General features: G+C 41.2%; 1 protein-coding gene across 2 annotated transcripts; it reads right to left on the bottom strand.

Annotated features, from left to right (window-relative positions):
- Positions 1 to 8,225: 8,225 nt before the first annotated feature.
- On the bottom strand, positions 8,226 to 24,304 carry LOX (lysyl oxidase). 2 transcript variants are annotated; one of them, XM_037028907.1, is made up of 7 exons: positions 23,276 to 24,302; positions 22,834 to 22,942; positions 21,149 to 21,286; positions 19,555 to 19,711; positions 16,312 to 16,407; positions 15,842 to 15,957; positions 8,226 to 11,626 (listed from the first exon to the last, which is right to left on the bottom strand). In XM_037028907.1, exons 1-7 carry the CDS (start codon positions 23,904 to 23,906, stop codon positions 11,620 to 11,622), a joined length of 1,254 nt encoding a protein of 417 aa, XP_036884802.1. In that variant the 5' UTR covers positions 23,907 to 24,302; the 3' UTR covers positions 8,226 to 11,619. The 2 variants fall into 2 exon arrangements, with proteins under 2 accessions (XP_036884802.1, XP_036884811.1); XM_037028916.1 differs by lacking the exon at positions 8,226 to 11,626 and having other exon boundaries at positions 15,838 to 15,957; positions 23,276 to 24,304.
- Between the last annotated feature and the right edge of the window lie 663 nt (positions 24,305 to 24,967).

Genomic DNA, 24,967 nt, shown 5'->3' with positions numbered 1-24,967 from the left:
TGTGTGCTGGATTTTATCAAATGGTTTTTCTGCATCTATTGATATGAACATGTAGTTTTTAATCCTTCATTTGGTTTGTGGTGAATCACATTTATTGATTGGCAAATGTTGTACCAACCTTGCATTTTAGAAATAAATCCCACTTGATCATGATGTATGTATTTTTTTAATGTATTCGGTTTGCTAAAATTTTGTTAAGGATTTTAGCATGCATAGTCATCAGGGATATTGGAGTTTAATTTTCTCTTTTATGCAGTGTCTTTATCTGGTTTTGGAATTAGGATAATGTTGGCCTTATAAAATAGGCTTGAAAGCTCTTCCTCCTCTTGAATTTTTTGAAGTAGTTTAAGAAGAGGTGGTGTTAGTTCTTCCCATAATATTTGGTATAATTCACCTGTGAAGCCATCTCATCCAGGGCTTTTGTTTATTGGGAGTTTTTAAATTACTGTTTCAATTTCACCAGGTGTTACTGGTATATTCAGGTTATCTGCTTCTTCCTGATTCAATGTTAGAAAATTATATGTTTCCAGGAATTTATGCATGTTATCCAGATTGTCCTGTTTGTTAGCATACAATTGTACACAAAATATTCTTTTTTAATTTAATTGTTGTTCAAGTACAGTTTTTTGTCTTTGATTCCCATCCCAGCCCACTTCCTCAGTGTTCCCCACCTCCCTCCCATTTCTACCCCCCTTAGTTTTTGTCCATGTGTTCTTTATTCTAGTTCTTGTAAATGCTACATAAAATATTCTTACAATCCTTTGTATTTCTTTGGTATCAGTTATTTCTCCTCTTTCACTTCTGATTTTATTTATTTGGGTCCTTGTTCTTTTTTTCTTTTTTTTTGATGAGTCTGGTGAAAGGTTTGTCAAACTTGTTTATCTTTTCAAAGAATCAGCACTTGGATTCATTGATCTTTTATATCACTTTTTTAGACTCAATTTCATTTATTTTTGTTCTGATCTTCATTATTTCCTTCCTTCTACTACTCACTTTATGCTTGTTGCTTTTTTCAAGTTTCTTTAAGTAAAAGTTCAATTGTTCTTACCTTTTTCTTGTGTTCTGAGATAGACCTATAACGCTATAAATTTCCCTCTTATGATTGCCTTCCCTATATCTCACAGATATTGGATTTTCTTCTCATTTTCATTTGTTCCAAGGTATCTTTTGATTTTTCTCCTTGATCTCATTGCTTACCCATTCATTGTTTAAAAACATGTTATTTAGTTTCCATGTCTTTGTGTATTTTTCAGTGTTTTTGTGATTGATTTCTAGTTTCATAGCATTGTGGTCTGAGAAAATGCTTGCTATGATTTTAATCTTTTTAAATTTATTGAGACTTGTTTATATTCTAATATGTGGTCTATCCTAGAAAATATTCCATGTGCACTTGAAATTTGAAATGTATATTCTGCTGTTTTGCAGTGAAACGCTTTCCAGATATCAATTAAATCCATTTGATTGTGTGTGTCATTTAAGACTGTCTCCTTTCTGATTTTTTGTCTGGAAGTTCTGTCCATTGAAGTCAGTGAGGCATTAAAATCCCCTACAATGACTGTATTCTTTAAATTCTTTTTCTTTTTGCTGCTCTGCTTGGGTGCTTCTCTAAACCTTGTCTTCCAAATTGCTAATTCAGTCCTCTTCTTCATCTAACCTACTGTTTATTTCTTCCTGTCTTCCAAATTGCTAATTCAGTCCTCTTCTTCATCTAACCTACTGTTTATTTCTTCCCATGTACTATTTATTTCAGATATTGCATTATTTATTTTTGACTAGTCCTTTTTAATGGTTTCCATTCTTTCATGTTGTTGAGCCTCCTTATAATCATTATGCTATCTGATAAATTGCTTACCTCTTTTTCATTTAGTTCTTTTACTGGAGGATTTTCTTGTTCTTTCATTTGGGGCCTATTTCTTTGTCTTCATTTTGGCTGCCTCTTTTTGTGTCTGTGTCAATGTATTAGGAAGAGCTGCAAGACTCTCGTGCAGCCTCATGTCCGATGCTGCCTGTGACTGGCCCTAGGCAACCTGATTAGTGCTATCAGTGATACACAGCATTTTGCTCCTGCCGCTGTGCCTGTTTTCATGGATAAGGAACCAGGTTGTGCACCAGGGCCATCTTTCACTAGCACTGGCCCAGCGGGAGGGTCAGCTCACGTGTCTGAGGTCCCAGAGATTGGCCTTAGTTGTTTAATTTAATTGCTTAAGTAGCCTCCAGCTATACTCAACAGCCCACAGATTAAGCTCCACAGGGTGGGGCAGAGTAATTACTGTGGGCGTAGCTATTGCTTTACCTTAGGCTGATGTAATTTGGAGAAGAGTGCTCTGTCTGAGAAAGATGGCTTCTGCAGTGTGGGGAATGACCGAGCACAGCAATCCTGGCAGCTGTTCCTTCAGTTCTCTGTCTAGAGCCATCAGCCTCAGACTCTCCTCACATGTTCCTAGTCTACACTGCTTTTCCTCTGCCGGAGCCCAGGGTAAATGGCTACACACAGATTTTGTGTGTTGGCCTTTAAGAGGCTCTCTGAGTCTCCAACCATCTCTTCTTGGCAGACAGAAACCCTGCTGCTTCTCACAACTGGATGTCATCTGGGTACCTATCCTGGCTCTTGTACAGTAGGCTGGGGAGTCTAGCTTGGGGTTTAGACCCCACACTTCTCAGAGGGAACCCACCGGCCACTGAAATACTCCTCCAGAACTTCAGTTGCCACCCATGGGAACCCAGCCAGCCCTCTGATGCCTCATCCACACTCCCTACCAGTCACATTGTGGTGAAGTGGTTTCTTCTGTGTGTCCGTGGTTATAAGGCTTCTCTCCAGCTAGTGTTCAGTTAGTGATTCTGGATAATTTCTCTACAATGTAGTTACAATTCCAGTTTGGTCCTGGGAGGACGTTTGGGCAGCTTCCACTTAACTCCTCTGCCATCTGGGATGCCCACTGCTCATTCTTAGTGCCACCAAAACGCAGCTAGAAATAGGGACCTTCCATGTGATACAGTCATGAAAGACATACCACCGCTCACCAAGTGTCCTTGCTCTTTAAGTCAAACCTAACTTACAACTGGTCACACAACTAGATGTAATCTTTTAAAGGAAATGCAAAGAACAGAAGAATGTATTAAAGAATACTACCAGGATAATACTTGCAAATTCAAAATATGAAAAATTCTGTGGGACAATAGGTATTCTATAAAAATACCTATTTTTTCACATACATTAATAGCAAGACAAAGAAAAATGATGAAAAGTAAATACATGTGTCTATTTTTCAAATACTTACAACATAATAACCAAATTCAATATGCGATCCTTGTTTGATCCTGATTCAAACAAAGCAATTTAAACAAGGAACGAGAGTATATGACCATTGGTGAAATTTGAATACCAACTAGGTATTGGTGATATTAAGGAAGAGAGCGGTTCTACCTTAGTAGTTACCTCGGTGAGATGAGTACTGTATATGGATGGCAACCAATGTAAATGATTTTAGTGTCACTAGAATGGAAGTATTGGTTTGGAGTGAAGATCCAAAACATTGTGGTGGGGCACATTCCCTCTTAGAGTTTTTTTTCTTGGCAGGTTCAAATGAGCCCAGTATTTGGGGTTAAAGCACTCTTGGCCTCTTGTTGATCATTGAGAGAGAAAAAAATTCCAGAGGGCCCTCTGCAACTAAATTGTGAAATCCCTACACGAGGAGAGAGAAAAGGAGAATGTGTCGTTTTTTTTCCATGTCTCTAATATCAAGAAGTATTCCCCCGAGAAAATGAAAGAGAAGGGATCAGGGAATAAGATTATGTGTGTCCAGCTCCTGATAAGCCTTCTCAAACTCTGAAATAACAACAGGGTAACCAACTCCCTATGGACTAAAAGGCATCTCTGGCCAGCCTCGGCCTTGGAGAAAATCTTGGCTTCACTGGTCAGTTTTCAGACAGCAGGTTGCCTAGATTCGTGAAGAAGTTGCATCATGTGTATGTTTTCCTTCTCATCCCTCTGACCTCATGCCCTTAGATCTCTCTCTGTAATGCAAATGTAACAGTTACTGGTGCTCTCAGACCCAGGTTCAAAAACCTCGAGGATTGTGATACCTGTATACCATTCTCATCTTACCCTAACATACCACAATGCACATTTTTCTATACCCTAGAAAAAAAGAAATAGTAAGAACACCGAGAGGGTTTATTGGGAGGGGATATACTATTTGTTACTTTCACCCTTGACTCTCATTGGTCACTGCAGCTCTTCCAGAACACTAGTATTTTGCTGTCCTTTTGTCTGAGGTTTTCCCTGCCCCCTTACTCCACCATCGAACTGCACCCACTTTAAGGCGACTGTCATGTGCTAAAAGCACAATGTAACTAATAGCAATAAAGAATGTGATGCCCCCTTCCTAGCATTCCCCTTCTAAAAAGAGTCCCTCACTGAGGGTCAAAGATAAACAACAGGGTAGATGAATGGTAGAGGGGGTAAGTGGGAATGGGTAGCAATTGGTGGAACAAAACCTTAAAAGGGTGGCTCTTTCTCATGTTCTTTCCTCTTTTCTTTGTGGATCGACCCTCCTTTTTGTAACTCCAAAGTGACTGGTTGAATTAGAAGGAACTGGGATCTTCTCTCACCTGTAAGGATGAGCCTCTCCTGGGAAATGCCCTGCTGAGATTTCATGAAACACTGAAGGTGGGATTGGAGGGGGGAGGCTGCTCAGACCTGCCAGCAGCAGGAGGGGAAGAGGGTTAAAAGTGAGAGGAGATGGCATTCCATCTTTCTTGTGGACAAGTCAGCCCTTGGACACTGAGAATATGAGGTTCTCTTAGAAGTCAGGGGGATGAGCAACTTGGTTCTGAGTTGGGTTATATAGATGTTGACTTTGTTATTCATTTTGCTGGACATAACTAGGTAGATTGTTGGTTCCCAGTAATCTTCTCACTGAAAATATCCATAATAACTAGCCCCCTTCCTCTGGAGAATCATTTTTCTTCCCCTACCTTCCCCTGACACCCACGCGTAAAGCTGAGATGCAGTCATGTGATTTGGCTGAAAGCAGCCATTCTCTCACTTGACCCTGTCTCCTCCACTGGAGCCTGTGTCCTTGACCGCTCTGATTGAATGAGGAGGAGCACTTGACTCACTCTGGACCTTTCACGGTATCCACAGTGACATACGACTCAGCCCGAACCTACGAAATGCCTCCCCTTAAGAGTTTTCAAACTTGAGCCACAGAATAATGCCATTTTCTCTCTGGTCAACAAGCTGCGTGAATGTGTGCTGAGATCTGCAGGCAATAAAGTTTCCATCCTCGTGGAGAAACTAAACTGAACGAGTGAAGTCGACACAGAGAAATGACATCAGGAATGTTGATGGTGTTTGATTTCCTGGTTCCATCTGCTTCTGGGGCAATGCTACCTTTACCTTTCCTGTGTTAGGTGGCGTGAGCCTGTAAATTCCTCTTCTGCCTAAATGAGTTCAAGGGTATTCCTATTACCAGAAACCAGAGAGTCCTGAAACACAAGTGAAGTGATCACAGCTAACAGATTATTCCATGCGTCTTAGGTGAGCAGCAACCCAGCTATAGATTGTTATAAAAGCTCCCCCCTAACATCATGGTATTGAGATGATGAAAAATGGTTGACTCTGATGCTTGCTGTATGACAATGGTATAATTCACTAGTATGCAAATGACTGATTGATATTTGTCCCAAATTTTTCAGGCTCCAAATTTATACATTAGTTCAGGAAGATATGGGCAATGAAGGTCCAACATTTGATTTCTTGAGAAAAAAGGAATTGTCTCTTATCAGGAAGTATCATTACATTTGTCCTTAACCCCTATTATGTACAGTTGTGTCACGAAGTCTTGTTTGCCTTCGTGTGTAAAGAAATTGGGAAGCAGCAATATTGTATATCTAACAGTGACTTGGCATATTCTTGGTTATTGTATCACTGCTTCAACCTTCGGTTTTGTGGTGTACACAGGCGTGCTCTCGTGCGCGCGCGCGCTCTCTCTCTCTCTCTCTCTCTCTCTCTCTCAAGTCGGTGCCTATAACCCACAATTAAGCAGCAAATTATTGGCAACAAATTGTAAATACACATATATATTCTTCCAAGTCATTCGTATCCAATCCAATTTTTTTCCTGCCCTCTCTGAGAAGTACTAAGATTTATTTCACACTTACCTAAATTATCCTATTAGGTATAACATAAAATAATTTTAAATATATGAAATAACCATGAAAGAAAATAATAGGTTGACCCTCAGTGTTACTGATGAGTATTGTTTGAACAGGAGAGATTATAATAAGAGGTACGTAAAAGCATTCAAGTTATCTAACAAATAAGAACAGTCTGTATTGCTTTCTAAAATAAAACATGGTTGAGAGATTGAAAGGTCCCTCAAAGGGATCATTCTACATCTGTTTTGCCTATTTAATCTTGCAGTTTTTAGGAAGCAAGGCAGACGGTGAGTCAGTTGGATTCAGGTGTCCGTCTCCTTCCACTCAAATGCTGCCACTGTCATATGTTTGTTTTAAGTAATTTTCAAATAATCTCATTTACAGGTTGATAATTACTTAATGTGACATATCCCAGAGTTTTCTATGAAAAAATAGTAGTTTAACAGCAGAGTAAGTGCTATTAAAAAGTTATTTATGGCAAAACAAATCTGAGAAACACTAAATAACAAAGCTGAAGTGGTTTCTTTACTACAGGTCTCAGAATGTTTTAACATGGTAATATATATTGTATCTGCCGTAGAGGTAACATTTCCCATACTTATTTTAATATGGAATTCTTCTTTTTTTATCTTCTGCCAAGGACATTTTTTTTTCATTGCTTTAGAGAGAGAGGAAGCGGGGCAGGTGGCAGGAAGGTGGGTGGGGGGACAGAGACATCAGTGTGAGAAACATCTATTGGTTCCTTTTCATATGCACCCCAAACAGGGGTAGATTCCACCACCTGGATACGTGCCCCGACCAGAAATCAAAACTGCGACATTTTGGCCCCTGGGACGTTGCTCTAACCAACTGAGCCACACTGGCCAGGGCCTTCATACGGGATTCTTTTTCAATAAACTTTTTTGAAACTAGACTTTCTCAACACATACTAGAGGAAATAAATATTCTCCTAATGCTGTGTGAATATCTTACTTATTCAAATCAAAAAGAGGTATGGTGCAGGAGCTTTGTTTGGGCTGAAAATTACTAGAATGAAAATGGCTTATTCAACCTGCGTGTTAATAGTCTTCTGCTAATATCTGTGACAAGGATTAGAAATATTAATAAATGAATGGCATAGGCAGTTACGTTTTCTGACAGGAAGGAATGACCTGCCCTCCCTGTCTTTGGTTAATAAGCCAATGATGAACAATGCCTGAACACTGGTGGGACTAAAGAAATCATCATTTGCATTAATAGGGAAAGCAGAGTCAGATACTTTGCCCTGAGCAGGTAAGGAAGCAGGAATTGGTGGTTTCAAGTATCACTGTGCTGCTATTCTACTCAAATCTGCAAGCTGCCAGCCACAAGCCTTACATCTATTTTACCTGCAAGAGCTCTTTAAAGGTGCATTGTTTTGTGGGTTAATTTTGTGACTTGTTCTCCCCCCCACCCCCGCCCGCAAAAAAAACAAAACAAAAAAAAAACACATGTCCACAGTTTGGGACTGGTTTTTACTCTCAGGTTACCAGCTTCAGACTAATCTGGTACACGTTTAAATAAGGATTGTGATGACAGCAATACTTCTCTTTGTATAAATAGTTTGTAGCCTGAGTTGGATGTGCCCCCTGAGTATATATAGCTCATGCAAATTTCTTATAAATCCTAATTAAAACAGAGTGTGGCTGCTCTCACCATGCCTCCCTGCTCTGTGTCCTCAAAGTGGCTGATAATGGCAACAAAACTTGGGATCCATTTAGGTAGTTTCTTTTTTAAAACATCAGCTAGATTTTTTTTAAGCCATCATAGACAAGTTTCAAGCCATATGAGCTTATTAAATAATTCGTTGATACAAAAGGCAACTAAGCAAAACCACCCACCACATGCACGGCTTTCAGGCGTTAACCTAAAGTGAGATTCATGTCATTGACTGATATGTAACAACAAATGACCACTTAGGATACTTGAAATCATTTATTCAAGGCATTTTTAGAGTTTTGCACTCACAGTATAAGCATACAGAAGGGAATGTGAGAGGGTAAAGAAGAATATCAAGCCAGTGTCTGGGCATTTTAAAATAAGAGCTCTTTAAAAGGTTACAGATGTTTTACAAGTAAGATTCCTGAAAAAAATTGGAAGACACGAAAACTTCATTAAAAGTATTGCAATACCAAAGGACATGCAATGTAGTTAGTAGCAAGCAGTTAGATATTAAGTAAATGTTTAAATCCCGTGAACTAAGACAGCGCTTTTACATTCAAGTCAAAATAATTCAGCACCATTTTGGCTTCAAGGATGAATGAAGTGCTGGAGGTTTTAGAAGGGGCCCAGGACTTTTGTTAGCTAAAAATGAAATATGGCTATTGTTTGAATATATTAACTGTGAATATGGATTCTAAATATAAAAAATATAGAGAAAAGGGGTAATTTTTACTTATCAGTTACTATGCTGTTAGTATCAGAACAAGTTACTTTTAAAATATCTTCTTACCAGAAATCCTATATTTTCACACAATTTGCTAAAGATAAATTCTCAGTGCCATGGTAATTTTAAAAAACTGCAATTCCTCTAGAATCTCAATATTGGGAATGTTTATGAGTGTGATTGTTCTATGAGGTTTCAAAGATAAAAATTTGTGTGCATATTATAGATATTGCCTAGCAATTGAAATTATGAATAAAATTACACAAACATATAAAGATTTCCTGGTATGGTCAAGATGTAGATTCATCCACTGTGGTGCTGTGGGGAGGCTGAGTCCTGGTCTCCAAGGTCAAGAGAGATTTAAATTCAGACTCTGGTCTGACTAATTGTGAGGCCACTAATACGGCACTTAGAAGACTTACTAAATTATTTTCCTATTTAGCCCATCTTTTTCACAGTCTTTATTAGTTTCAAAGCTAGTACTCAACATTCTTTCTATCTTTTCTGCTATTTAATTTTTTTTTTAGAGTTTGGTAAGCCTGGATTGTTTATTTTATTAATGGATAACTTTTACCACCTAGTCATTTTCTGTGAGTTTTTGTGGTTATTTAGAGAAGCAATCCCTTGAGGTTCAAAAATACTAAGCGTTAAATCAGTACCTGTGAGTAATTTGGGAGTGTTTAGGGGTGATTGAAGGGGAAGAATGTTTACATAAGGAATAAGTGAGAATGTTTAGCTTCCCAATTGAAGCTTTTTTTCAAAATCAACCAAATAGGACATGTTATATTTAAAAGGCAGACATTTCAGGAATTGGAAATATTTTTAATTATTAGTAACATACATGCATATAACCATTAATTATTAACTTATTTTTAAAATAAAATATGGTCATGAAAAACAATAGTGCTTAAAATAAAATTTTTAGACATGTACTTATAGTTGTTTAAATGAAATAAAGTGAACCTAAAGGGTAATAATGACATTTTTAATACTTGAAGTTAGGAATCATCTTTTTTATATCCCAATGCCTAGCATGAGTGCCTGGCATATATTAGGCCCTCAAATGATGGATGGACAGATGGAGGGCTCAGGGAATGACAGTACATGTGTCATCTCATATGTATCCAAAGGCCATGGTATTGGCTAGCTTGTAATACAAGGGGTAAGAATCTGGATGAAACTATAGATCTTAAATCTGTAGATGCCACTGCGGCTCAGCATTAATACTGACAGTAGTTTTCTGTTGTTTTTTTAAGCATATTAAAATATTTGAAAAGATTACAGTTTAAAAGAAAGGATCATTCTACAATCTTAAAACTAAAAAGCAATTTAAGGCAAAGAGGTACACCAAAGAAGCTATCCCACAGCTCAGATAACAGCTCAGTGAAAGTTCCGGGTCTCTATTAAGCCGTCTGTATTCTCTGTTGGGAAGTGTGTGCCATGGTGGATGTGGGTCCTGTGGTCCTCTGTTACCCACCCCTCAGTGACTGTCCATTTCTAGCCTCTCTCCGGCTGCTAGGCAACAAGTGAGTGCAGAACCTTGCTGACTTTACAGCTCCAGGACCTATATATACTACAAGGATGCCAACTCATTTTTAAAGTTCTATGTCATCTGTCCTTGCATTTGAAGTACCTTGCTTAAGATTTTAATACTGGTTAATGTAGGGAAACTGCTTACGCACCACTAACTTAAATGTGTAATTTGTTTTCTTTCTGTACTTTTTGAATTTAGGAAAAAGAGAAATTCTCCAAATTCTGTTGTGGCACATGGTTTCACAGTTTAAAATAAAATCACAGCTGTCTCATTATGCAGCACAGTCCTTGGTTTTGCAGAATTTTTTTCCTTATTCACCAGCTCCTCAAGTATGTAAGGCTGTGCGCTTCCCTAATTTGGATCATACTTCAGACACACACACATGCATGACTGAATGCTGGCGGCCCTAAGATAAACTTCCTGAATCCACACACATCATGTCTTCTATTCTGGATAACTTAACGTTTTCTAGCATTCTTCTTCTTAAACCTAAACGTTAAAAAATGGGGGAAATTTGAAAAATCTAAGATGTTTTTCATTGATGTTTTAAAAGTATTTGACAAGACAGTTGTGGTTGGAGGGACTTGTTTGTATGATTTTTATTGTATGTCAGTAAGGCAAGTTTTTTGGCTAATCCTTCAATATACTTAATTGTGCATCTTCGGCTGTATTACATTTGTTAGCAGAATGACTTCCCATTGAAACAGTTGTCCTACGGATACCTGTCCCCCCAGAATGGTCATTTCAAGGATGCCACTTAAAAGTTCTCTGCCCGTAGGGAAAATCAGAGCGTAGAGGGAGCGTCAGTAAATGGCAGAGAGGAGTTGGGCAGCTCAAATACTTAATCTGTTCCAAAACAAAGGCTGACTCAAGTCAGAATGGAATTGTACACTTGACAGAAAGAAAGGAGTTTACCTACTAATTTAAAACTGTAAACATAAATTTCATATAGGGATGTAACTATCTGAATACATATATTGCCATTTCTCCGCTATAGAGTAATACTTCTTGATACCAATGGTCATGCGTTTGTTCCTTCCTCAGCACCAAATGTGTCCGTATCTATTTGAACAGCAGGAGCCCCCTGTCTCATTGTTCTATGCCAGGTCATGTATAAGCCAGTTATCACTGTGGTTCACTGAAGTTTCGGTACTTTAGAAAATTCCCAGTTCCAAGTAATTGTGGCTCATTCACTGAAATCTGATTTTCTTTTCAGTATTATAATTTCAAGAAGAGCATACGAAATTTGGATTTCTTTGAAAAAGCCAAGTGTGCAACTACGTAATTGAAACATTATGTGAATTCACAAGATAATGTGAAAAATATTAAAATGTTTCCAAATAATGCCAATTTAAATGTTCAAAATCCAGTTATGTACTATTATAAAGCAAACAAAAGTTCCTTTGTTGTTTTCTGTTCTCTTTTTTCATAATACATAAATCCTACTGAAGTTTATCTATTTTTTCCCACTTCTGAACACCAGGCACTGATTTATCCATTGGGAGTCTTGGCTTGCTTTTTAATACCTATATTAAAAAACAAAATAAGAGAAATTATTAACCTGATATGTTATAAATGAACACAGTAGACAAGTTTGAAGTCAACCTTTTAAAAAATTGAGATGTCATTTTTTCTCTCCACCTAAGCAATGGTCGCCTTCTGAAATTTACCATTAATACTTGACTTTAATACTGATGTCAAAATTTTATTTATTTTTAAGGAGAAGGGAATGAAGGGAGAAATACAGAGAGAAACATTGATCGGTTGCCCCTTGCACACCCCCAGCCAGGGACCTGGCACCTACAACCCAGGCATGTGCCCTGACCAGGAATTGAACTGGCAACCTTTGGGTTTGTGGGGCAATGCCCAACCTACTAAGCCACACCAGTCAGGATGATCTTAATACTGATTTAAGGAAAGTAACTATGTCAGTAGCAGAAAGTGTATCCCTGATGCCTACAGACTTGATGTTTTTCGTTAAAAGAAACATCCAGGCCCTGGCTGGTGTAGCTCAGTGGATTGAGCTCGGGCCTGTGAACCAGAGGATTGCGGTTCGATTCCCAGTCAGGGCACATGCCTAGGTTGCAGGCCGGTTCCCTGCAGGCCAACTCCCAGCAGGGGATGCATGAAAGGCAACCATACATTGATGTTTCTCTCCCTCTCTCCTTCCCCTCTAAAGATAAATAAATAAATAAAATCTTTAAAAAAAAGAGAAACATCCACTGAAATAATCAGGAGTACAGTAGGACTTATCAGACGCACAGCCCTGCCTGGACAAGTTCGCTCCATGGAGTGAGTACGGCATGTGCACCAAGGAGCAGGGTCATGGCCACTTCATTAGTACTTTCCCAGCATGGTTTTAGACATACAGTGAGGCATTAATGGGCAAGACTTTATGGACAGGACCAAAACCAAGAAATCAAATATTAGTGTATTTATATCCTTGTATAAAGGAAGTAAGAATGTACTTAGTCCAAATCATAAGCCATAAATTCCCAAACATTAATGTATGTGAGAAAAGAACTTATTTGTAGCATCATAGAACTGAACTGGGCCACAGAAGCACCTGGTCCTTATGTCTTACTTACAGGAAGGAGAATGAGGGAAGAGAAATAAAGGCACACACTTTCTCACTGGATGGTTTGTTCGCACCAAGGGAGTGCTCTCTGAGATATTTCATTAACATGAAACATATCAGTTAACTGAGAGGTGGTATGTCTTTACAATTTAAAAAACAGCAATAATGTTATGGAGGGAATCACAGGTGCCGTTGCTTACAGAGTCACCGGACTGACTATACACAACTTTAGGCAAGGTCCACTCCCCGTCCAAGAAACGGCAAAGACTCTGCATCACCTCTAAAATGAAGTTCCAGCTTTTCAGCTTGCTCCTCAGTGCTCTCTTTGATCTGGTCCCAGCTTACTTCTTTATTCCTTTTGCCTAACTCTTAGCTCCACGGAACATGTTTCACCCAAACTAGAACACTGGCTTTTCTAAACACGTCCTGCAATTTCTTCCTGCCGCGGAGGCGGAGGTGATGTTGATTCCTCCCAGCTCTTGCTTAACTCTCCCCAGTGCAATCCTCCTCAGCCTTCAAGGCCCAGTTCAAGGGCTGTCCTAAAGCTATTCCTGATCCTCAGCCAGAGAACTCTGACCCCTAGTCAGGGAGACCGGAAGTGAAAATGCAAATATAAAAGGCAGTCACCCTGAACATGAGAGTCGCTTCTCAAGTCCAGGTTTCTGCACTTCTCCCATGACTTCCTGCTCATAGATAAGTGATCTTAGTCTATGACGAGCCACTAACTATGAGTCATTAAACTTTTTCATATTTTCATCTGATCAATATTTATTATTAAAATTCTACCTCAACCTCTCTTTGCAGTTTAATTGTACTCAGTGGCAACTGGTTAAAAAGAAAAAGGCAACTCTAGGCTGGAGCAATATAAGAATTTTTATTCAAAATATCTGGCAAGATCCAATTCAATGGATGCTACTGATGAAAAGTGAGACAGACTCTGTGTGACAAGAGCCACTGTTCTAGGCTTAGTCCTAGAACAGGGTCAGCAGTTGCACCTGGGAGTCACCTAACTGATTATAACAGAGGCCCAGGGCCCACTGCATTTTATCTCACGCCTCTCCCCCTCTCAATCCTAAATTCCTAAAGACAAGGTGATTTATCTATAATCAAGTATTGAAGAAGAGGCTACATTACACGGTGGCAGGCCTACACCTGGCAATGGTTATGTAGGAGATGACAGTCTAGGTCCCAGCCATGACGGGGTACAGCAGGAGACAGACATTACACACAGAGATTCACAGGCACTTAATGGGAATTACTGTTATGAGGCTACAAGGGAGCAATCCGGGGTCAGGAATCATTTATCTTTGCATTCCTCTCTAATATGTAGTGTAGGACCTTAATAAATACATAGTACAAATGTGNGGGCCCACTGCATTTTATCTCACGCCTCTCCCCCTCTCAATCCTAAACTCCTAAAGATAAGGTGATTTATCTATAATCAAGTATTGAAGAAGAGGCTACATTACACGGTGGCAGGCCTACACCTGGCAATGGCTATGTAGGAGATGACAGTCTAGGTCCCAGCCATGACGGGGTACAGCAGGAGACAGACATTACACACAGAGATTCACAGGCACTTAATGGGAATTACTGTTATGAGGCTACAAGGGAGCAATCCGGGGTCAGGAATCATTTATCTTTGCATTCCTCTCTAATATGTAGTGTAGGACCTTAATAAATACATAGTACAAATGTGAGCGTACCAGTGAATAAATCATAAGTGAAGAAATTAAGGAACTATAAAAATGAAGAGAAATGAATCCATTTATTTTTTATTTATTGTAGCCCGAATTACACTGATGTTCTGGGAATTTACGGTTATACTATGATCAACGCTATACAATATGGGTCATAAACCCATCCAGGTTTTCTGTATTGTGGGCATGTTCAGAAGAAGAATTACCTTTTTTCCCCTATGCTCTTCCTTTGCAATTAAAAGCTTCATTTATCTTTAATGCTGTGATGATGCTTGTAGAGCACAGGCATTTATGGGAATAAGGAAAAAGCACCCCTGCGAGGTGAATACAGCCCAAGCCACAGTACATGGCTCTGTGAATGGACCACGGGCTGCTTTAAGCCCCCTGTCTCCCCAGCCAGCAGCCCAGGGGAAAGAAAGGCAGAACCTGAACAAGTAGGTGGTATAGGTGGTCTTGGGGCAACCTACAAACTACAGGTTCATGTGCGGCCAAACCAATACCTAGTTTGTATATCAGGGAGAAATTGCTATGAAGTATGACTTGCTAGTGTACCTGTTATGCATGACTCAGAGGCACTGCTGCCTCTCCAACATCAAAACAAACCTGACTGTGGTCAGCATCGCTGTACCGATGTTCTCACTGTTCGGACGGTGTGACTCCCAGGGGGCAGATGTAGTTAGAATGTCTAACCCAGCAACACTAGAGCAGGCAGTGCTGAGGGGTCAGGGTGGAACACACAGGCAAGCAGGAAACCTACTCAGCTTTGTTTTAAGTATTTTCATCAACATACCACCCCTGTGAATATTAATGTGCTGGGATTCTATCTAAGATTTCACTCAATGAAAGGTTTCAGGACTAGGAAAATTATGAAGGCACCTCCACACATTCTCTCCTTTGGAGGAATATTTCCCTAGTACTTGTTCTGGAACTAGAATATATGAACTCCTGATTTCTACAAAACAGGCAGTGTGATCTGTTAAGTTGCATACTTTAAGGCAGTGATTTTTCAGAATGGACTTTGAAGAACTCTAGGAATTTCTTCAGCGCTCCTTCACGGCCCGTTTGGCAGGAGCAGGAAACCCACTGTTTGGGCTCCCACAGGGTCACCCACACTGCAGATTGCATATTTTACATAGTCGGCCTCCACACGGGCTTTTTGGGTAAACAATGTGTGCTGTGTGTATGTCTTGTCTTCAAACCTAAGCTTTAGGGTGCTGAAAACCTGAATACATTTCCTTTCTTTAGCATTACCAAAAAAAAAAAAAAAAAAAGAAAAGCTCTAAGTGTGTAGTAGCTCAGACTACCATCCTCTTCCTTTGGTCTAGTTTACAGTAGACTGCAAGAGTAGCAGCCTACTGTAAAGAGGCTAGAGCAGTCATAGAAACAGACACATCCTGTGCAATACTTGTTGATGAACTAGAACACTCAGTGAAAGATCACTTAGCTAGGCAAATAAGACTCACGGTGAAATCGTGCAGCCTGAGGCATATGCATGATGTCCTGTGTAGCGAATGTCGCAGCGCACGACGTTGTTGGAATAGTCCGATTCAGGCACCAGGTAGCTGGGGTTCACGCTGACCTAGGCAACACAAACATCACCCGCATTTCAGATCTCATCGGCAGTGTTTACTGGTTAGTGTCTTCCTGTTTTCACAGGGCTAGCACGCTTCAGCCCACTGTGCGGGGAGGGTTAACTTAGGCAAGTGCTTAAACTTTGGAGAAGTAAGTGTTGGAGAGAGGCTGTACATTTTTTTCCTCAAGTTCTTTAAAATAAGAATTTTTTTCATACATCTAGGATCATTTAGAAATCATTTCAGAGGATATATATACTTGCTTTCAGGGCCATGATTATTTAACATTTGAACCCGGAGGAAGAGTTCTATTTAATTGTAATCAAAATAAATGACAGGTACATATTTTCAAGGGTTTCTACCTTTAGAATGTAGTTCCCAGGGGCCACATCTGTAATGTCAATCCACTGGCAGTCTATGTCTGCATTATACGTATCATAGCAGCCAGGACTCAACCCCTAGAACAAATCAAATACAAAATTTCAAAAGATGGCATATGGTTAGAGCATTCTAAAGAATATGCTTATTACTTGCAAATTAAGTTTTAAGTTAGTACTTACAAGAGTCTGACCAAAAACTATACTTATATTGCATCTCCCTTAGGAAGTATATGTTACTCAGCCTTACAGCACCTCCAGCTAAAAAAAATACAGGACTAATATAAGGAGTAGTACATCTAGCTTTTTAAAAGTGTCACAAATCAATCTCAAGGGACAAAGGAGGCCTCCACCAAAATTCTAAACTATCACCAGTTCAAGAATAAAGGCCACGTAATGATCAACTGAGCCCAAGTGTCATTTTCTCAGTCTTCTCAGCCTTCCCCGACTTCCCCTTTGGGAATAACCTTCCTGTACTCTGCCCGTGATACTTTTTTGTGGGTATAGCTTTTATAGGGATTTATCCTTTTCTTCTCTGAAGTGTCATCATACTGCATATCTAACTGTGTAGCTAACAGTAACCATGCGTTATGTGCCAGGAATAACGTTAAACATGCCACATACCTGAATTCAGTTCCCAGAACTACGTGAGGTAGGGGCTATTATTACCCTCGTTTTACAAATCAGGGGTCTGAGGCGCAGGGAGGTCAAACGACTCACGGAAGATTATACAGCTCCTCCGTGGCTGAGTCGCTTTTGCTTTTAGGCAATCAGATCCAGAGTCTCTGATCTCAGCCACCACACCGTACTCTCTCTCATGTTGTCCCTGAACCATTTCGTTGAATTAAAGGGATGAATGCATGGCTCAGTGTTTGAATGCCCCCCTCACTGCATTTGCTGTTCCCTTCACTAAGTAAATGAGTGACTCCTACAGGCTGAGAGAAGAATACCAATGAGATACGGTCATTGCCCTCAGGAAAGCTTGAGTCTGGAGAGGTTTGTTCAAATTGAAGTCTGTAGGTATATTCTCAATTCCATTAGTTCTTCGAGAGAAGTTCTACGGTTGTGTTTCCATTCTAATGGTAATCTCAAGTAAATGAAAAAGCATGTGCTAGAATCATTTTAACTCAATACTGCCATTTAATTTCAGCACCCAACTCTGCTTTGGTGCATAAGATGGCAAAATCATCTCAGCATATCGTAAACAATGGTGGTTTGGCTATAACCTGATTCAAAAAGAAAGGGGGAGAATTGCGCTCTCGTACGGCACACGACATGGCACAGACAGGTCACACCCAAACTACCCGTCCCCCAGCTTAGGGAACCATATCCCCACCTTGGTTTGTACCAACACAGTAGCAGGAGGAGTAAATACGTAATGAATAATTTTTGGTTTCTGATTCCAGCACATAATTCTGATTCTGACACATAATAAATAATCACTGTTAGGTCCTGTGATTATTGCTATTGCTACTACTAAATTCATGGCATTATAAGGATTTACTGGAGTAGGCGCCTCTTTAATACAGATTTAAATAACACCACGGCACGGTTCTTACTTTCAAGTGAGCAAAAGGGTTTTAAAGAGTGCGAACCTGGTGCCCCAGGGCAATTCAGCGGCGGAAGTTACTTATGAGCTTTGATTACCTGCACTAGCAAACACATATGGGCATTTTATAGGCCATTAAACAAACAGGTATTTCATATATTCAGAGTCATACTTTAAAAACAGAATTAAATGTAGAACCTTACCTGAGGCTGTCTAAATTAGCTATTTGGTTTTAGCAAAACACAACCATTTATTACATTAAATTAATGAGGTTAATGTGACAGTTTCTGGTTTTATATATGTTTAATATGTAAATTTGTTATCTAAGTTGTATCTACTTTGATATTTAGATACAGTTAATCATCATCATAAAACAATCTAAGTCAGCATTGGCGCTTTGTTCAAATTACTGTTTTCTTTGAATGAAGCAGCAGTCAAAATGAAAGACACAAAAACATCAATCACTTGTAATATAAGACCTGGTGAATAATAGTTAAATAGGACATAAGTGGAGGATGATAAACAGGAAAGCTACCTATACTATGAAGTGGGGTTACTCCAAGAATCAGGGACTGGAAGTGCTGTAGATACTTGTGGACCTGTATTCAAGAGCTTCAGCAGTGAGCTGTCCAGAATGCCTTGTTCTGAATGAAGGGCATAAACTCCAGGTCCCCGCACAGACAGTTGCTGTGGGGCTTGGAGATCGCTGAGTGAAAAAGGGAATTTCTCTATGCACATATGTGTCATACGTGGGTAGGTTACCTCTTCTTTTGCCTAAAGAATAAGTGCTGCTTTGGGGCACTTACTGAGCCTTCCCCTCTCCTTCCAATTATTCTGATGTCCTAAGCTCAGAGAAAGAAGCAACAGTAACATTTAGGTCACCCCAAAGCTTCCTGCTCCAGCCCTGGAATCTGCTTCCCCAGGTGCCAGCTGCCGATCCCTGTGCGCCCTGAGTTATATACATTCGCTACTCCTTGCCAGGATTTTGGCTGGAGTAAAATTATAATGTCCTTTTACAAATTAGAGTTTCTTATGGAAATACTGGCATGGTTTTTAACTGACACAGATTTTCCCATTATAAGACATACAAACTGCTTAGTTCAGCATGATTTTTAAAAATCCATCCCAGGAACATCTGACATCAATTATACTGTAGGTTTAAATATATGTGCACGAAGAAGGAAACTGTATCCTTCTGCTCTTATTTGCATGATTAAAAGAGACAGTTCTCAAAAGTGCTTTTTTAGAAACCCATTTTCTCCCCTTTTGCTAACCACCAGCACCAGGTATCCTATTTTTTAGCTTAATAGATGGAGGGAGAAATGGTTTTGCAGGTGAGAAAACAGGTATCTTTTCTATAGTTACTTACCATGCCTGCTAAAGAATACAGAGTAAGTGCAGCTGTTGGAAACCAGTCAGATTTTTTCAGAGAGTAAAGGGCTGCTTTTGACTGTGGAACACAATGAGCACACAGGGACCTTCTGTGATGATGAAATACTTTCAAAATAACTTGGATCATCAAGCCATCACTTTTCCTTTCCCCGTCATTTTCCATCTTGACTAGATAACACCCCCAAATGAAACAGTTTGTAAATGACAGGCAGGAGGAGAGGAAATAGAAGGCCACTTTGTTTTCTCTCTGGAGCCTGCAGATTCCTGATCCGATAACGCCGACCTACCTGTGTGTGCGCAGTGCACGCAAATCGCCTGTGGTAGCCGTAGTCACAGGACGTGTCCTCAAGACAGAAACTTGCTTTGTGGCCTTCGGCCACTCTCCGCTGGGTGTTCGCATCAAGCAGGTCGTAGTGGCTGAACTCGTCCATGCTGTGGTAATGTCTGACGTGCCACACAACACAGACACAGTGGTCAGCGACACACAGAGGAAGAGCGGTGAGAATCTGAGATGATGACTCTGGCTGCCTCACACATTTGTTTGCACAGCAAGATGGAGATAAAGTTTACCTTAAAGCCAGATTCATGCTAGACTCCTTCCCACCCTAACCCAGGGTCAGAACTCTATCAAACTGCTAAGCTTTTAACTTCGCAACTTTGGGCGGAGGTGGGGGGGAAGACTTATTTGGAGTATCTTGTTTTTATGCTATACCCTGGTTTACCTTCAAATATTAAATACAAATAGACAATAAATTATCTGTGTTTATGTGAAACCTGCCATATGTTCTCTAGTATATTTCTCTTGGCCGACACTACTCATGTTTCATTCCAAAAAAGAAGAGCACATGACTAGTGGAAGGCTTCTGTGAGATTTTTCAACATTGAGTTTTCATAGACTTAAAATCATCACTAAAATGCGAAAGAGAAAAAACGGCATGTTTTTTCCACCATTACTATTAAACTAGTATAAACTTTTATTTGGAAATACAACAATTCTGTTTTATTAGCAGGTTAAGAGCTCGTATCTATTGCGATCATTTCATTAAAGAGAAGATGCTGAGTTTCATCTTCACACACTAAGGAAAGAAGAGGAAATGGCTCGAACTGCAGGAGGTTCAAGGGCACACATCAGGGTTTCCTGGCTATAAACACCTGAGCAATTTATCAAAGTGAATTAGAGGAATAACCGAATGTGAAAATCTTTTCAAGTTAGGACAGAACAAGCAGTTGTACTGATTCGGATCTTTTATAAGTTGGGGAAAGGTCCCTCTCCGCTCATGGAGTAGGTTCAGGGGTGTCCAACCTTTTGGTGTCTCGGGGCCACACTTTAAGAAGAGTTGTCTTTGGCCACAAATTAATTACACAAACACTAATGAAAACTAATGAGCAAAAATAAGGTTTTAAGTAAGTTTACAATTTTATACGGGGCCACATTCATAGCCATCCTGGGCTGCATGAGGCCTGTGGTCCATGGGTTGGACACCCCTGGAATACTTTGAGAAAGGTATTTGAACCCTTTTGATAACAATTTATGATCTTCATTATATGCTATCAGGTGCAGACCAACCACAGGTAGATATCTTGGCTGCAGAAGGCTTTTTAAAAATGAATCTCACTTGCAATATATTGAGGTAAGTTCCAGCAAAGCCATCTGCGGTATACTACCAACAGTTTTAATAAGCTGGATTTAGAGTTTCTGATTTGAAAGATAACAGGATCTAGTAATTGACATACTGTGTTAAAGACACACTCCACAGATTATGTCAAAACACACAGAGAAAAACTCTAAATGTAAATAACAGCAGTTTTCTCCCTTTGTGTAAGAATGGTTGGGAAAATGATAAAGCCACTCGAAAGTACCCCGGAGGCCCATTCACTTACTGGTGACAGCTGTGCCATTCCCAGGAATATCTTGGTCGGCTCGGAAGGAAATCTGATGTCCCTTGATTTTTCACTCGTTGGGGAAATCTTAGCAGCACCCTGTGATCATAATCTCTGACATCCCCCCTATATGCTGAGCTGTCATTTTGAAAAAAGAAACATTTTCACAGACTATTAACTAAAGACAAAGGGACAAGCGAAACCTTTTCTGATATACAAGGCTGACTCCCTTATTCCCCATACTAGACTATCAATTCCAAGTGACCAGGGCATTTTGCTTATTTTATCTGTTGCTGAATCTCCAGATCCTAGAACAATGCCTGGCAAGTAGAGCTCTGTGAATATGTGTTGAATGAATGGGTAAATGAAGGACAACTATGGAAATCCTCAGTTTAAATGTAAAAAGATAATTAAATTAGCATTAAAATTTACATGTGAGCCCTGGTTGGTGTGGCTCAGTGGACTGAGTGCCAGCCTGGGAGCCAAAGGGTCACAGGTTCAATTCCCAGTCAGGGCACACACCTGGGTTGTGGGCCAGGTCCCTAGTAGGGGGCATGCGAGAGGCAACCACAAGTTGATGTTTCTTTCCCTCTCTTTCTCCCTCCCTTCCCCTCTCTAAAAATAATTAAAATCTTAAAAAACAACTCAAACACTATAAAAAATTTACATATGATACATAAACTTTATAATCACTTCAAGTTTAAACACATGAATGAGTGAAACTGAGGTGGTAATTATCCAAGATTTTTTAAAAATCACACTTCTTGTTAAGAATTTTGAATTTAACAATACATTTCTTGAATAATTAACTAAGATGTAAAATGGGGAAATAATTCTAAAACAATACACCCAGATTATGTAGATAATTTTCTAACTTCACCACCTTCAAAGCAACAGCATTACTATAATAATATTGGGAGTACAATGGTGTGAGAGATGCAAGACCCAAGAATGAAAATGATGAGCTTCAATTTCTTCTCTTCCTTTAGCCAGAGTGAGAAAAATATACAAATAAATATTACTATGTTCCATGTAATATATTTTGTATGAAAATACATTCAAATACTATTGATGACCTTACTTTACACTGTAAAAAATTGTTGAGACCTGTCAAAACGCTCTTTTGCTCCCTCTGCTGGCTTTTCAGCAGCATACTCAGGGAAATCCACTCCCAGAATTGCTGATTTTATTTTAGGACTGATGAAAAAAAAAACCAAAGAAAGAAAGCAAGAAAGCTTTTGCTCATGGTCTTATTCTGGCTGAAGTAATACCCCCATAACTAATTATGGCTTCAAACAAAAGAAGGCAACCTTTGCCAATGAGGGGTTCCACACTGGCAAATTAGCCCCCCAATCTTTTAAGGGAATATTGACAAGCTCTTCAATTACAAATTTTTCCACCTTTTGTACAGTTTAATAGAAAGTTATTGGAAACAGTTGGCTCCAAAGCTGAAGGATCTTGAATGTTGTGCTTCAGTTTGAAAGAAAACCCACGGAAATCTTCAAAATTTTAACCCTCCATCCAGGTCTCTTGGGCTGCGTGCCCAAGAGATTAGGTGCTACTTCCCAGCTCTCATACCATTTCCTAACTTTTGTCCGTAGGAACAAGAGTGGTCAGAACCGGGCACCTGATCAGCCCCTAGAATGACAACCAGGTAGCCAGGCCACTGGTGTCCCAGTTAGTACCTGGCCAAGCAGTTTTCCTCCGCAGCGCATCTCAGGTTGTACATGGACATCTTTTGCACGTATGTGGAAGCCTGGATGTAGTAGGGATCTGGCACCAGGTCCGGGAGACCTAAAGGAGAACAGACGATGGACACAGCAGTGAGACAATGCTGCGCCCCCTACCCTGGCAACTGGTACCTCCGTATCCTCATCCTTTGCCCAACCAGACTGCTTGTCTGTGTGTGGCTGCGGGTAGCGGGAGAAAGGGAATGCCCCAGGCTGCAAAGCAATGTGGAAAGGAAGCAGGAGGGGCCAGGCGCGTGGTTTGCACCAGATTCCAGGGTTGCTTGTGCAGGCGCAGAGGGAGGGATCAGACCTTCGGAAACTAGGGCCTGCCTTGCCCCGGCAGCCACCAGCCACTTTGGGGAAGGGGTGCTTGGTGGTTTCCGTGACTTGTGCTTACCGTACTGGAAGTAGCCGGTGCCGTACCCAGGCCGGTACCTGCTCCCAGGCCGGGGCCTTTCGTAGGTGTCGTAGTAGTTGTAATAGGGGTTGTCGTCGGAGTACTTGTAAGGGTTGTATGGGTCGTCACCCACCATGCCGTCCACGCGACTAGGGGGGCTCAAGTTACTGAGCGCAGGGCGCTCTGCCGGCGCAGTCCGATTCCTCGTGCGCAAGGCGCCAGCGTCGCGGGCCCCAGACGACGAGTAGCCGGCTTGGAACCAGTGGCGGGCTGCGGGCCCTGGGAGGCCAGCGGAGGCTCCCGAAGAGGCAGCGGTCCGCGCCCGAGTCGCCGCTGTGCGGTTGTTGCGGAGCAGCAGGATCGGCGTGCGCGGCTGCGAGGCAGCCGCGTTGGCAGCGCCCTGGGCGGTGGCGCCTGGGTCCCGTCGGCGCTGCGGCTGGTACTGCGAGCCCAGGCTCAGCAAACTGAACACCTGCCCGTTGTTCTCCCATTGGATCCTCTGGCTCCAGGCACCAGGAGCCGCAGGAGACTCTCGAGGGAGCTGCTGCTGGCCCGTGGCTGGCGGGGCACAACGCACGAGTGAGCAAAGCTGCAGGGGCCCCAGCAGGAGCGTGGTCCAGGCGAAGTGCATCGTTCCCTTTCCCGAATTGCCCCCACTCCAGGAGGATGTAGCTCAGAGAAAAGAAAAATGGGGTTCAAGTCACGTGAGAGAGAGAGAAATCTTCAACCCGTCAGGCGGTGGAGCGCGAGTATCTTAGCCCCACCAAGCAGTGCCAAGGGTGGGCTGCAGACCCTCCTCCAGTCAAAGCAGCTGCTGGGACGTGGCACCCGCCTCTCTCCTCGTTCCCAGTGCTCTGGAAGGCGATGGGGAGCGGTGCGGCGGCCCTGCGAGCCGGCGGTGTCTGGAGTGAAAGCAAGGAGGAGAGATTTTAAACTTTCTGGCACGTTTGCAAAGTTACACAAGCTGTTCGGCCCGGCCACCCCTCCGCTATTTGTTCACGTAATACGATTGGAAACGTGCAAGGGGGACAGCTCCTCGCCTCTGCCCCTCCCTCCGCTCCCAGTCCTGCCCTCCTCCCCCCAGACACGTTGCACAGGGAGCGTTAAGGGGAAAGAACAAAAACGGAACACACATCCTGAGACACACTAGGCTTAATCTGGGGCGAACATGCAGGAATTTCAAAAGACTCAGACAAGCGAAGGCAGCCAGGCCATGGGGCGACGCCAAAATATGCATGAAGAAAAATGCTATTAGGTCACCGGCCCCAGAGAGGCGGGAAGTCAGGAGGTGGGGAGGGTGCTGGGGATGAGAGTTGGAGGCAGAGGCGAAAGATTGTGACTAACTTATCCATAAGGAGTTAACCAGACAAATTTCCCAATGCATACTCCCTCATTTTTATGGGAAGTGCTCTCAGCAAATAAACCCCAGGATATCAAATTTTGTTTTTTGTGTGTGTGCAGGTAATACGAGAAATGGGTTACAAATTTGTTTCCTACAGTGAATATTTTAATAACCAAAAGTGAAATTTTGCAGGGAACAAATTCCAGCTAACACTGAGAGCGATGGATAAACCTGTCTCTTTTTCCGAATGCTGGCCTGATTTGTACTTTGTGTGGAAGTGAAGAACCATCTTTCAGGAAGTTTCATTGAGCTGGGGATGGAGCAAGTCTGCCTCCGGGAACACTGGGAAG

The sequence above is a fragment of the Sturnira hondurensis genome, unplaced genomic scaffold, assembly GCF_014824575.4.
Source record: "Sturnira hondurensis isolate 20B ecotype Veracruz unplaced genomic scaffold, ASM1482457v3 Scaffold0001509, whole genome shotgun sequence".
NCBI lineage: Eukaryota > Metazoa > Chordata > Mammalia > Chiroptera > Phyllostomidae > Sturnira > Sturnira hondurensis.
This window is presented reverse-complemented; position numbering and strand designations above follow the sequence as displayed.

Excerpts from the sequence above, each read along its gene's own strand:
- LOX (XM_037028907.1), bottom strand. The coding sequence starts at position 23,906 with ATGCACTTCGCCTGGACCACGCTCCTGCTGGGGCCCCTGCAGCTTTGC. Across the intron at positions 22,943-23,275 it reads CACCGGCTACTTCCAGTACG|GTCTCCCGGACCTGGTGCCA; the intron begins GTAAGCACAAGT and ends GTTCTCCTTTAG. Across the intron at positions 16,408-19,554 it reads CGTGCACTGCGCACACACAG|GGGTTGAGTCCTGGCTGCTA; the intron begins GTAGGTCGGCGT and ends GATTTGTTCTAG.